Raw genomic sequence first — 14,900 nt, forward strand, 5'->3', positions numbered from 1 at the left:
ATATATACATACTGTATATTTTTTCTGACAAACCACCAGTAGTATACTTATTACCTGATAAAGCTGGTAAATTCCATCCCTCTCATTTATTGTACATGCATTCACCAGAACTTCATTCAACCATTCTCACCCGTGGGACCAATGATGAGAAGATCCTAGACTACTCAGAGAAGATAATGGCATGATCCAGGTAGTGGTACTGAAACTGACATCCCTTATAGAAACAGAGTCATTTACAAGTAATAGTACAAGTGGATGATATGTAAAAGAGATAATGGAACAACTGCTGTCCAATGCTTTTATTTTCACCTTGTACAGCATTAACACTGCATTGTAAGACTTGTTTTATAGGACTCTCCATTAGTAGGGTGGGCACGGACTCCTCCATATTCTTGGTATTTTGAAGACTGGTGTGAAAAACAACACACATTCCATGGTGATATGCATTGAAGACCATTATTACTATTTCAATAGCCCTTATACAAAGGTCATTTAAACTATGACAAAAATGAGTAACTGACCTCAATGAAATAAAGCAAAATAACAGAAATTTGAAATAAATTATATTACTGCAGATTCAATCCTGAAAAACAAAGCATTCTTGAGAGCAACTTAACAAACAACAATCCCGTTCTACATATCCAGGTGAAAAGGGCATTGTACAATGGCTGTGTCTGTGATTTGATGAATATTGGTGTGTGTGTGTGTGTGAATTTGCCTTTACAACATTGATCACTCTTGTGTTCACTAGCTTCTAAAACATGGCTCAAATACTGTGATCTCCGCAAAATAAAATGTGCAACTGCAGAATGCAGTACAAAAGGGTCTGTTGTGCACATATTGATTAACTATTATTTGTATATTTTGGTTCAATTTAATTGGGTAAGTCCAAAAAAGTGATGTTTCCATTTAATTTAAAGGTATTAAAATGAATTCCCCTTAAAGTCTCTCAATATCTCTGTACTTTTTTCTCAGAATGGAGACCTGGTCTTTAAAGAGAACTGGATCAAGTCGCATCTGGGAAGACAACAAAGGCAAAAATCCAAACCAACTGGCAAATGAGTTCATGCAGGTCTGTCTCTGAGCGAAGTGATCTGGGTCTGCCCACCGTGAAGACTTGGAGCCCTGCAGAGACAACACAAATTCAGAATATCAATTTGTGCAGCCAACCTGGAGTAATGCATTGAGTTTTCATTAGTGAAGACAGTGTGCATTGGATAGTAAAGATTGAACTTTTTATTTAAGGTAAATGTAGCTATGTGCTTGTAATGGGGATAGACTGTACATGAATGTTTTATTGACTGAAATATTCTAAACTCATTGGCAAACACTTTCTTGTCTTTACACATCTTCTCTAGCTGCCATTTTGCTTGAAATGTTCCATTGATTAAAGATGAAAGCATTTTATGACAGCATATTTAAAGAAACATTAAAACACTGTACAATTAAACTTTACTGCAAAAGAGAAAATAAATACAACAGTTTGATTTAAAATGCAATTAAAGTTTTACAACTTAACGTAACAAACATAAGATTGTCCAGGATATGAAGAATTACAGCAAACATCCTTTGCATTTGTCCACATAATCTTTTGCTGTTTTGTTAGTACCCATAAAGAAAAATTAAAACCTAATTACTTTACTATCACAGAATAACAACTGGTTAATTCTCATTATAATGATTGCCTCCTTTTATTTTTACAGTACATAATGTGGCTGAAATGATCACGTGTAAAACTTTAAAGTACCAAGAGTGAACATCCTGGGTTACAAAATGAAATTGTTTTCTGCACTTTATTTTCTATTATTCTTTATATGTATTTTTAAACATTCAATTTTCCAAAGAATTGTGGTAGTATTTCCACTTTCCAAATAAAGCCAAAATGTTCTTATTTATATATATTTCTTTAGAATCTCTTGCATTGAAAAGTTCAGTCAAATGGTACTGTAAGGCTGACTGGGCTTTCCCTCCCCTCGTCCAATGCAGGAGCAGAGTAGAAGCATTGGAACTGCAGCCTGTCAGAGACGGGACAAAATAAGTGGCAAAACAGAGGAGGCAGAGCCTGGTGAATAAAAAGAACGAGTAGCTGAGGCATGCGGGAGATTCAGGAGGATAGCGGAGGCAGAAAAGAGAGAGACTCAGAGGAAAACACTGGTAACTAGAACAGTGAGCAAGGCTGGAGGTATTTCTGATTATTTTTTTTGAGACATAGGAAGATTGTTACCCTCAACAATGACCAAAGTCAAAATGGATGCAAAGGTTCTAACCATAACTACATATTCCTTTCTCTAGCTGAGGTATTCACTAAAATATTTAGTATTTAATCTAAAGCTTGCATGCCATGCATTTGTGTATTGCCATCTTAGGTAGCATGGTTGGCATTCAGCTGTTACTCATATGACCCCTGTGCCACATATGAAACAACAGTCATCACAACTGCAAACAAAATGTTCAAAATGCAAAAATTATTAAAATTACAATTCAATTATTTTATGGAAAGTTATTAAAAAATAATGCACAGATCTGAAAAATGTATTATAACAAAATGAAGAGACTCTGGATAACGTCAAAGCAAGTAGCTTTGAGTAAGTGTATATGTCTGCCGTGCCTAACAGTAGTAATTCAATTAGAGTCACTTACCTGCAACCACAAAATAACAAATGGTAAAGGAGTGGAAAAAATGAATAAAAAAATAAAACATAGACTAAACAAATGTAAGGAGAAGGAAAATAATGGTAAACACCAAGACAAGCCACTGCTGTTACCCTGGATACCCAGAAACATGATAGATAATTGTTATGTCTCCCTAATCATGACCACTAGTTTAATCTACTTGTAACCTTCTACCTTTCTAATATAAATTAAAGATTGCTTCAGAAATTATATACTGTATGTAGCAGCCAAAGTGCTTATATAAGATATTCACAAGGTTTTCTTAGTTAACTTATTCAGATAGCAGAAGCAACATAAGCAAATATGTTACATACAACTTGTAGTTTTAAATAAACAAACATTTCAATACAGCAGAAAATGTATCAGTCGCAAATGAGATAAAGCGAATGTTGTATTTTCACAACTACTAAATAAAACAAATTTTTTTCTTGGCAAAAAAGCTTACTGATAAACATTTTACAAACTAATTGCTAGTTTGTCAATGAAATTTACAATCTAATGCTTGTTCACCCAAAAACATAAAATGCCTGTGTAATGGAAGTAGTGGGGGAGAGCACATGCACAGGGCAGTATCTCTCCCGGAATGCTAGATGGTAGCCCCCCCGGGTTGCAGCGGTGCCTCAGCCTTGGTAACATGGGAATTGGAGTTCAGCACACCCCTGTTGGGTTCTGTGGGCACTACCAGGGTTTGCTGCAGGGACTGCTATGCACTGCTTTGTTGGGGTTATGCCTTACCTGGAAATATTTCTGGACCATACTAAGAGGCCACTGGAAGTACATCCGGGGGCAGAATAAAAGAGTGAGAGGACGAAACTTGCCACAGGAGGAGTGATGGTTGAAAGAGAGAGAGAGAGAGACAGACAGAAAGAGAAAAGAAGAGACAAGGCAAAGGCAAAAGTGCTTGGTGTTTTATTGTGTGTTGGACTGTGCACTGTGCTGGGCAGGTAGGAAACGGTGCAAGAGAGTTTCCCAGTAGAAAAGTTAAAAAAAAGAAGGAAAAAAAAAGTGTGGGTGAGCTTGTGTTAGGTTTAGGGGGCTCAGTGCCCCCTCTAGGACATAATATATATATATATATATATATATATATATATATATATATATATATATATATATATATATATATAATATACTGTATATTATGTGTATAGTGTGCACACATATAAAAGGAAATCTACATTAACACAATAAGCAGTGAGCTAAGAAATATAAATGAAAAGCACTAAGGTTGTATCTACAAACAACACATTTATAGAGAGAGTGAGTCCTGTTGCAATATCATCCTGTTCACAGTCTTCTATAACAATCTATCTGCATTAGTATACATTATGTATTTGGAGTGGCAGTCGGTGACACACTTCCCTGAATTAATCTCTCCATCTGGAAGCATACTGCTTTAAGAAGTCAACAGCTAGTTGGACCTCTCTTATTCTGTGGTGATTTGCAATAGGAGATTTCATTCTGATTAACATGTATTCTACATTAAACTTATTTTTCCTTCTGATATAAATATTTTGTAGAGTTCAGATAAATTTTAATTTCATGCAAAATTATTTTTTCAAATACAATATACCTTGTCAGTACATTTATATATACCACACTCTGACATTACAGAATGTTTTATCATATAGGAACATTTTACCACATTCATACAGTAATTTCTCCATATTTTAAAGCTTTACATAGTGTAGACTCACAAATAAATCCATGTTTTTTCACTTAATGGCTGCTGTAATCTGTCTTTTCCAACGTTATGCTTTTGTATTTTGTTTATACGACATGAGTTGGCAGCCGTGTAACCGGGACTATCACATCAATGACCCTAATTCCATAGTGTATAAATACAGTTGTATTTTGACATGGTGTCATCCCTGGCTGAATGAAATTTTTTTTACTTTGGTACTTGGTAGTTTAACTCAATTACTCAAATGGGGAGGTTCATTTCAGTACTTTGGCTTTGTTTCAAGACAACTCCTTTGATTTTCCACTTGCCATTTGATTTACTTTCGTTTTCTCAGTATTGGGCACTTGCTAGTTTGATTAGTTACTCTGAAGTCCCTTCTGATATACTCCTTTAATTTTTCTCATTCTCAAAATATTCTTTGTGTATGTTCACGCAACAATTATGGTGGTTGTCAACTCAGAGTGTCCCAGTTCTGACTGAAAAACATTTTTCTAGAATAGAAATCCAAATTAGGACTAGGGTGTTTGGCAAAGTTTCAGCTATTCAGATAGCTTAAATAAAACTAGGGGGGCTCAGCCCCCCGCTAGTTTCGCTCGACAACCCCCATGCAGGCCCTACATGCTAGTCATTTCCCGGATCTGCCGCTTGCAACAAATCGTACTGTGCTTTTGGATAAATATGAATAACAACTCTGTCTTTGATATCTCTGTCTTTCGAAACTATTATCACTAACAATTCATCATAACTTTTTATTATATATGCGAGTGTGATCTTTCAGATTCATATAGAAATCCAAGAAAACTTATTTGTCCGTGTTTTTCAGATAAATTTTGTGTAAAGTGCGTTACTTTTGGACATATTGATTTGTATCCATTATTGGCTGTAGAATTTCTAATACTGTACATCTGATTGTTTAACTCATTTGATTCTACTTGCATTGCTTCTCCATGATCATAAATATAAACCTGACCAAATTTTGGCTTAAACTTGTAGTAGCTTTAATTGTTGCGGGACCACAGATTCTCACAGCGTATGGTCCTGAATTGTATAAATCTAAGTTTTGAGCATTGAATGATGCGAAAGTGAACAGATTGTTGTAGATTCAGATATTATGCCTGAAATGTTTTGGATTTCACTTTCACCAAATAACAAATCTTTTATTTCTCACGGATACGCCTCTTCATTGGGAAGAAACACTACTTTTCCCTGATGGCAAAATGAATTAAACGATCTACAAGTCTCCGACTTAAACTTTAAAACCGAACAATATCTACATGCTTCTGTCATATTAACTATGTCCATATATTCAATCTCTTTTTGATGTTCTGATTTTTCAAGTAATAATTTCTGTCTGTTAGCACTAGTGCAATGTTTACTATCAGTTTTTTGAGACTTTCGAATTTTATTACTTTCATAATGTCTAACCTGCTCTGCATGTGTATCGCGCCAACATTTTTGAACCTCTTTATGACGTTCTACTTTATCTTCTACTCTTTGTCATTTCTTCTTCTACTGTTTGTCTTTTATTTCCGCTCCCACTTGGACCTGTTAGGTTTTCAATTCATCTCTTTGCACAAAGTCTCATCTCGCGGAACTTGAAATTCTCTCTCTGAAAAAGTCTCGTCTCTTCTCAAGATTTTTTTATATAATAGAGAGATATAATCAATTATTATAAGCTTCCGACTCCTGTCACACATGTGCACATGGGGCAGCCAATTGGCTTATATAAGTATAATGGTATGCCTTTTCTCTTTCCTCCTCTGCAGACGCATGGAGGGAAATCCCACCTGACTGATCCGACTCACTTCCAGTTCCAGCCCTTCTTATGGAGGAATATTTCGGACAAAATGAAATAAATAAATAAATGCGTAAATAAATAAAAGTACTGTGAAATGTGAGCATAAATAAATAAATGTATCATGAAATGAAGCCTTAATAAATAAATGTATCGTGAAATGATAGCATAGATAAATAAATGTGTCACGAAATATGTTTTTCGTTGCTTATTTATTTATTTCATTTTGTCCGTAACATTCCTGCAAACCGTCGTGAAATACGGCTTGAAATAAAACTGTCACCTTCACTCGTCAAAGTTGAGAGGGTGGGCTCTAACACGCCATCTAGTTACTGATTGGTGAATCGACAGCACAAGAATGAATTAGAAAAATGCTTACTACTGCCGATGAAATGGATTCTGCCGAAGATATTACGTATTTCAGAGAGAGAATTGAAGATTTATCGGAAGAAATGACAATATGTCAATAAATATTAGTTGGAGCTGCTTTGAGCATTCCATGTCAAAGTACCTAAACTAATACAGCCGTTGCAGCTTACCGTATATCAAACTGGCTCATTCGCCTTGTGATCGTCTTCTCCGATACACCATATAGATCTGCAATCTGTCGTACTTTTAAACCGCATAACAGAAGGTGTTCTATTGACTCAGCTTGAATGTCAAAGGATGGACGTCAAGAGCAGGGAACTGAGTCACCTGAACTGGAGTGTAGTAGAGTCCGTTCCACCTGTTCTTTGATAATTTCAAAAATAGTTTAATCTATATCGGAGTCTAAAAGGGCCGCCAACATTGTCATTTCTTCCGATAAATCTTCAATTCTCTCTCTGAAATACGTAATATCTTCGACAGAATCCATTTCATCGGCAGTAGTAAGCATTTTTCTAATTCATTCTTGTGCTATCGATTCACCAATCAGTAACTAGAGGGCGTGTTAGAGCCCACCCTCTCAACTTTGACGAGTGAAAGTGACAGTTTTATTTCAAGCCGTATTTCATGACGGTTTGCAGGAATGTTACGGACAAAATGAAATAAATAAATATGCAACGAAAAACATATTTCGTGACACATTTATTTATTTATGCTCTCATTTCATGACATATTTATTTATTAAGGCTCTCATTTCATGACACATTTATTTATTTATGCTCACATTTCACAGTACTTTTATTTATTTACGCATTTATTTATTTATTTCATTTTGTCCGAAATATTCCTCCATACCTTCTGTCCTCACTTTTCGTTCCTCAATCCAGAGACGCACCCCTTCCTGTCAACTCGATATGTAAACACCATTTTGTGCAATATACTTCAGCTCTGTTTTGAACTCGCTCTTGTAAAGATCATAATATTGCTATATTTTTTTCTTTTTTCAAGTATATGGGGTAGACACCCCAAACCTTCCTATTTCCCCTCGTGATTATTTCCACACCCCCAATGTTGTTATATTTTATGTTTGCACTTCTTGTATGTTGCAGTTTAATTCAGATGCCATCCGTCTGTTTAAATCTGAATTCAATGCAGGCCAACTGTAAGATTGTGATACTTTTTGGTATCCATCATTTCCAAATTTGAGCACCTTATAATTTTTAATTACATCATTTAGATTCTTAAAACTGGTTTCTGAAGATTACCACTTTTAACATGAATTAGTTTGAAAAGTGTTTCCTTGTTATCTCACCCGTTTAGTCTGCGCTTAAGCCAGGTTTGCAACCATCTGCACACAATGTATTATTCATAGCTTTCTGAAGATTCTTCACTTGCCTTTTTCATTAGGTACTTAATCAGATATGTTTTAAAAATAAATGTATACATTGCTGTTCGTCTCACTATGATGAAATGCTTTCCAAATTTCCCTGGCATATGAGTGAAATGTGATTTCAAGTGTCTAAACTCATATTGACTGTTAACTGATAGTTTGATACACTTTATAAATTGCTATTTCATAATGTACACATCTACCTACTTGCTGCATCATAGTTTCCTTATACTGTTTCTTCTGTGTAACTTTTACTGGAGGAAGCTGGGTGACTGCTGACACCAGGAAATTCATCAGAATGTCTTCACAGTTAGCCATCTGGTCCACCATGTTGTGAAGGCTAGCTGGTAAGTAATGGGAGTATAAGAAATGATAGTACCTAAAACAAAGCAAATTAGAGCATCATGTACAAATAATAAACACAGCATTTTGCTGTCCATTTCACGTTATGAAACGTTTTTCAAAAAGAAATACAACACAAGAAATATTCTTCATTCCCTTTATTTTAAAAAATATAAAACCAAAATGTCATTCCAGAGCTCAAGAACATAAATTCTGTTTGTGCTGGTTCATAACTCACCATTTTTATACTGATAAAGTAGCCTTAAAGAATGTCTTGGGGTCTTTGAGAGGAAACTGACATGAGCACAATGAAGTAAAAATTTTTCACTTGAAGGTACAGGGAAGGAAAACAATGTCCTGATGTCCCATGTATGGTTATGCTCAGGCAAAGTGACACCCTGAAAGTCTTAACACTAAGCCATATAATATCATCGGTTAAGCAGACCAGTTCAGATGTTCATTGAAGGTATTTTTATTACTAAGTGTTGTTAAGGAAAAATGTAAATGTTCCTAAAATAAAAGTAAACCAATCTTTTATATTATGAGCTTGTTGGCGGGATCAGCTTTTAAAAGTCGATTTTTCAAAGCAAAGTAGAAAAACACACACTGTGAATCAAAATATAATATAGAATTCTCATGCTTGCTTAATGTAATGTTGGATTGTGGGCAGTTAAAGCCTATCTTCTGAAATCAAGGCCAGAAACAACCTTAGACTGTGCACTAGTTCACTGCTGGGTCCACTCGCACACAATCACACTCACTTACAGTATATGGGGTCTGTACCCAGAAGAACACCTACATAGACACAAAGAAAATCCACACAGAGTCCACACAGACAAGGACTGGATACAGGATTCAAGCCTAGCATGCCACCCAGATTCAAAATAATCCAATTGTAATCTTAGAAAGTTAATGTTTTAAATTAAACTCATATTAGTGTTTGCTTAATTTGAATAGAATACAATTTCTCTCATAGCTATAGAATATGGTATAACCTTTCCCCCTGTAAGTTAATATGAGATACAACTTCCTTAGCTATGTCTGTGATACGTTGTGTTAATTAAGTCAGAGTGTGTGTGGAATAGTCCCGTTGCTAGCATGGACTGAAAGACCCATCTGCAGTTTGTAAATGGGATAGACAAACAGTTTTCTGACTGTTTAGAAATGGTTCAACTGTGTGAGCAAACCTAAAGAATGAAGCAAGATATGTGAGGTTTAAACAGAATTTTTTTTAAGCAAGAACTTTTCTTTGCTATATCATTTTTTTCTCTATTTTGTGTGGACTGTTTAGTTTTGAATTTTTACTAAAGCTTTTAAAAACAAAGATATTTTGTCTTTGGAATCATTTTAACATATCAAGCTATTGCCAGAATCCCATGAAGCTAACTGAAGCTGCAGAACTTTTGTAATTTTGGGCAAACACATTGTGGCCACTAGAGGTGGTGTTGCCCCGTTAAACCCACCAGACAGACATCCAGGACACTCGTGTAAAAGCACCAAGAAGATTTCTTTAATATTTTTCTTCAAGTCTAGTGCTCAAAGCACCACACACTTCACAATTCTCCAATAATAATCAAATATCACAATACAATAAACAATCCTCCACTCCCAGCAGCTTAGTCACCCAACCTCCCAACTCTGGCTTCCATGCTGCGTCTTGACCAGTCATTTAAATAGTCCATGACCCGGAACTACTCCATCTCTTCTTCCGGGTCAATGCCACATCACCATTTCTCAAATAACCCGGAAGTACTGCGGGCTTCCGGCCTTGTGACTCTGAAGTACTTCTGGGTTGTAGTAATAATATAAATCCCAAGGTTCTTTGTGAGGTCCCCCTGGCAGCACCCATTGCACCCAACAGGGCTGAAGAAACAGACTCCATGTCCCAGGATGCCCTGAGGGAATCTGGGGAACCGTTGCTGTCCAGGGGAGCTGCCACTTAGCGTCCCAGGGAGGTAGTATCCAGAAAAGCCTGCCTTCTTTCATTCTTCTTGTTCTGGGATGTCACAGCTGGATTGAACAGCCGGCCGTCTATCACATCATGTATTCCAATATATCACATAGTGCCCATGAATAAACACACTCTGGCAACAATCTCAATGAAATATATTAAACGAACAATGCAAATCACAATTTCAGTTCTATAAAAAATGAAATCCATCAATATCAAGGCGTTAACACCATTGCCCAGCCACGAAACAAGTTCAACTCTTTAAAAATGGTAGGTTCAGAGCACTAGTAATATACAGTATTTGTGGTTGTGAGTTTAGCTTAAGCAGTGTTATGCGTCAGTCTTGGGGCACATTTACTTTATCTAAACTGAAATGACTTGAGTTAATGTTATGACAGCTGTGCATCAACAGAGTTAATTTAGATGTCTTGTTAGGTTACATGTAGTGGTAGGATTAGCTTTTGTTTTGTATTGTTTTATTTTGTTGTAAGCTTGTATTACAGAGTGCTGTATATATTTGGTACTTGTGATAGTGAGGGTCCTGCTCCATTATCCCTTTTCCAGATTTGGGAGCCCTTGAACCCAACACCATTGGTAATGTAACTGAATGAGCTGTGCAAATGAGGACAAATCACAGAGCAAGGGAATGGTGGAAAAGTGCTTTTATTAAAACAAAATCAAACCCAAAACAGTGTCCATAGTGCAGTGCTTCAAACATTAATAAATAATCCAATTAAAAACAACAGTGAAGTGGAGGTTAAAATGTCAATAAATAATTCCTTTATAAACAAGGTTAAAATACTGACAGGAGTGTTTAAAATCATCCATTCCCCAGTGCTTCCCTCTTCAAACCAACACCTCTCTGGCTTATCCTTCAGGCGCAGACATTCCTTATAATTGGCCCGTGTCCCCACAGTCCAATCCAGAGTGTTCCACCAGACTCTGCTCCTGCTATCAACGCTGCCAATCCAGGCTCCTCTTGGAAAAAGCGCAACATCCTCCCACGGCTGCCAATCTAGGCTCCACCCAGGCTGCTTAGCAGGAGTGATCCTCGTGCCTCCTCCTTTGGCATCATCCCCGTCTGCCTGCTTGTTCCGAAATAAGTGCCGGCTTACTCCAACTCCTGCCTTTCCTTCTCACTATTAATCTCTGCTCTATGCGTCTTTTTTCCTTTCGTTTTCCTTCTCCTCCCAATGTCCTATGCCATCCTGTAATTATACATCTCCATGGGTGGAGAGGCTCAATCACGCATGGCATGCAGATGCGACTCGCCCCAGTTACCTCATCAACTCCCCGCGGTTGCACGTGCACGCCCATTGAGAATGACACAGCCAAATGGAATTATTTTAAAAACTAGCCATTCATTCAAAGTCACGAACCCGCTATACCACAGTACTGTGCATTGGTTTTCAATAACCATGTCTGTGATACATTAAACTTGTTTGATCCACACAACCTGCCTTCAGCTCTTTAAAATGCCAGCCAACAGTGTTGCTTTGGGCAGGATACACGTCTGTTTTCTTTACTCTGTGGCTATGGCACATTCACAAATATTTGTCCTGGATTGAAAGTAATGTGGGCTTTTTTGTATTTCAATCAGGCATCGTCCCCAACCTCAACCCCTCATCCATTATTTGGAAGATCCAGTGCTATCCTGCTGAATTTGTTCTTGCAATGACCCCTGATGAAAACATCAAAACAAATGTCACCCTTACACTTGGACTATGGAAAACATCTATGGAAGGCGGGGCCAAAGTCACAAGTGTCTTGTTCTATGGTAGGGAAGAGATTGCAGAAGAACTACATATTACAGGACGCCATCAATATTATGCAATGATATAAAAGTTCATTTATTCAAACCTTAAAATGATAAAAAATCTTGACTCTTCGTTCAAAAGTATTGTCCTCCATTGTTCTTTTACTATCACTTTCTAAAAAAAGTAGCAACTCCATCAGCTAGAGAAAAAAATGGTGGCTCCATCATGGTTTAGCAAGCAAGCATACGTACAGTATATTGTATGCTTTATAAGATGATTATTTATCTTACATAAGAGTTAAGTACACCTCTAAAGTATTTATTATGTTTGTTTGCAATATATTGCTTTATTAGTACATCATTTTTGGTCTGGTATCAAACAAAATCCTTAATAGCCACAACATGTTTCAACAGAATAAAGCTGGCTTCAAAAAGACAGTAATAACTAATTTATAATAACTTTTAGATTTCAGTAAATACATAACATACAAGCAAATGGTGATTACTAAAATAAAATTTTTTAAAAATTTGCACAAGCTAAAAATATACATTTTTACTTATAAGGAATCCATTTTAAGACAATTGTTCTTAAGCCAAACATATTTCATTTGATATGTTATACTGACAAAAAAATGTGCTTGCTTTAGTAGAAACAAGTAATATACATTATTGTATACAAACAAGAAAACATATCTGTAAAATCTAACATAATGTTCACCATACGTACCTGTGATAAAAAGCAGCTCCTGTCAGAACCATTGAGTACTCATTTGTCCATTTGGAAGTGTAGCTCCACCTTCCTTTGCTACTGTCCCAGTAATGGCTGCGTGCTGGATAGCCAACTATACGGTCAGGGAAACTTTGCCAGACAGTGAAGGCAAAATCAACCTGAAAGCAGGAGTAACAGCCTTTCAAAAATACTAACCAGTTACTTTTTTCAACATCTGATTTTAATGTTTCTCTGTACAGGAAATGTACCAAACGTGCATAAAAACCTGCATAATGAAGAATATATTCATATTCAAGGCAAACAATAAAACAAGAAATAAAAATGTTTCTAGCAAGAACAACTCTGATGAAAACTAATTTTTACAGAAGAGTTTATTTACTTCATTCATTCACCAAAATGAAATAATCAACCATCTGTAGTCCTAGATGATGAAATGTTCTCCCCAGAATAATACTATTTGAAGATATTTATCTTCAAGGAATATTATTCAGACATTCTTTTCAAAGTCATATGTTGAAAAGCAAGTATTACAGTTTAAAGTTTTCAAAAATGCCACCAGCTATCAATAGTCACATTATCTAAATTTACTGTATATGGGGTTACTATATTGAAAAAATAAATATAGAATCCCAAAGTGAATTTAAGAATAATGTCAGGAGTACCCATGCAATACACATGTGTCCCATCAAAAATGCTGACTTCTAAATTCCAACTATTGCTACAAGATTGACTTATTTCTCTCACCTGTCCAACAGTGTTTTACATGTGTACATTTCTGATGCAACTGCAAACCAGATTTCTTCTGGAATATTAAAAGTCTAACTCACCTAATATCACTGTCAATGTTTAAATATTCTTCTTCTTTCGACAGCTCCCATTAGGGGTTGCCACAGCAGATCATCTTCTTCCATATCTTTCTATCCTCAGCATCTTGCTCAGTTACACCAATCACCTGCATGTCCTCTCTCACCACATCCATAAAGTTTCTCTTAGAACTTCCTATTTTCCTCTTCCCTGGCAGCTCTATCCTAAGCATCCTTCTCCCAATATACCCAGCATCTCTCCTCTGCACATGTCCAAACCAACGCAATCTCGCCCATCTGACTTTGTCTCCCAACCGTCCAACTTGAGCTGACCCTCTAATGTACTCATTTCTAATCCTATCCATCCTCGTCACACCCAGTGCAAATCTTAACATCTTTAACTCTGCTACCTCCAGCTCTGTCTCCTGCTTTCTGATCAGTGCCACCGTCTCCAACCCATATAACATAGCTGGTCTCACTACCGTCTTGTAGACCTTCCCTTTCACTCTTGCTTATACCTGTCTGTCACAAATCACTCCTGACACTCTTCTCCACCCATTCCACCCTGTCAGCACTATTTTGTTCACCTCTATTCCACAATCCCCAATCCCCATTACTCTGTAATACACAACTCTTCAAATACAACAATTAAACGCCATGAAGCTGAAGCGTCAGAACCATGTACTCTTTCATCACCTTCAAAAAGATACCATTTGGTAAAATAAACCAATCCTGTAGTTGGAGAAAAATTGTGATAGCAAAACAGATTAAAAGTCCAAATCAGATTCATTGGAATCTCGGCACTGCTACAGACTACGAAGGCTACAGACTACTGAGGATACTTTGAGACTAAAGATAAAAGTGGTTTAATTCTAATTTTTGGCTCAAATCAGAATTTTTAGTTTAACCATTCAAATTACTTTTGCAAGTGATCCATCCGACTACCTACACATATCTATTCTGAAAACTACATTTCCCAAACAGATGTGACCTAAAAGACAACCACGAACACCAAAAACACACTTGCTTCTAAAACTTCTTCATGCTGTTTAAAGTGTGGCTCATGATGGCAAGGAAGAGAAATAGAAAACAAAAGATTGTAGCCATTGCTTTGAGTCTAATAGTCACTGCCCTTTGTGTATGCAGAAACCTACAGAACTAAGAGAGGAGCCAGGACTGGTGAGTGCAAGTCAGGGTTTAAATGAAAAACAGTGGCTTGGCAATTGCAGAATATCAAAGAGAAAGTTTGATTACTTATGACAACACCTGTCTGCAACATTCGCTTGGAAAAATACACACTTGTGCCACTTTTACCAGAAAATACAAATTATCTGAAAAGTATTGACTGGTAACTATTATGCCCAGCAGGCACAAGATTTCAGAAGTCAACTGGAAGAAAACAATATAGTCAGA

At 36.5% G+C, this 14,900-nt stretch overlaps 1 protein-coding gene across 1 annotated transcript in view; it reads right to left on the reverse strand.

Moving 5' to 3' along the window:
- Positions 1 to 546: 546 nt before the first annotated feature.
- The window catches only part of LOC120526106 (exostosin-1-like), a 366,860-nt gene continuing 352,506 nt past the window's right edge, over positions 547 to 14,900 (reverse strand). Inside the window, exons 10-12 of the mRNA XM_039749029.1 lie at positions 12,682 to 12,842; positions 8,113 to 8,284; positions 547 to 1,125 (exon numbers count right to left, since the gene is read on the reverse strand). Of these exons, the coding sequence (XP_039604963.1) occupies positions 940 to 1,125; positions 8,113 to 8,284; positions 12,682 to 12,842 (519 nt within the window). The 3' untranslated portion in view covers positions 547 to 939. The remainder of the gene's footprint in view (positions 1,126 to 8,112; positions 8,285 to 12,681; positions 12,843 to 14,900) is intronic.

Source organism: Polypterus senegalus, chromosome 3 (assembly GCF_016835505.1).
Source record: "Polypterus senegalus isolate Bchr_013 chromosome 3, ASM1683550v1, whole genome shotgun sequence".
Taxonomy (NCBI): domain Eukaryota; kingdom Metazoa; phylum Chordata; class Cladistia; order Polypteriformes; family Polypteridae; genus Polypterus; species Polypterus senegalus.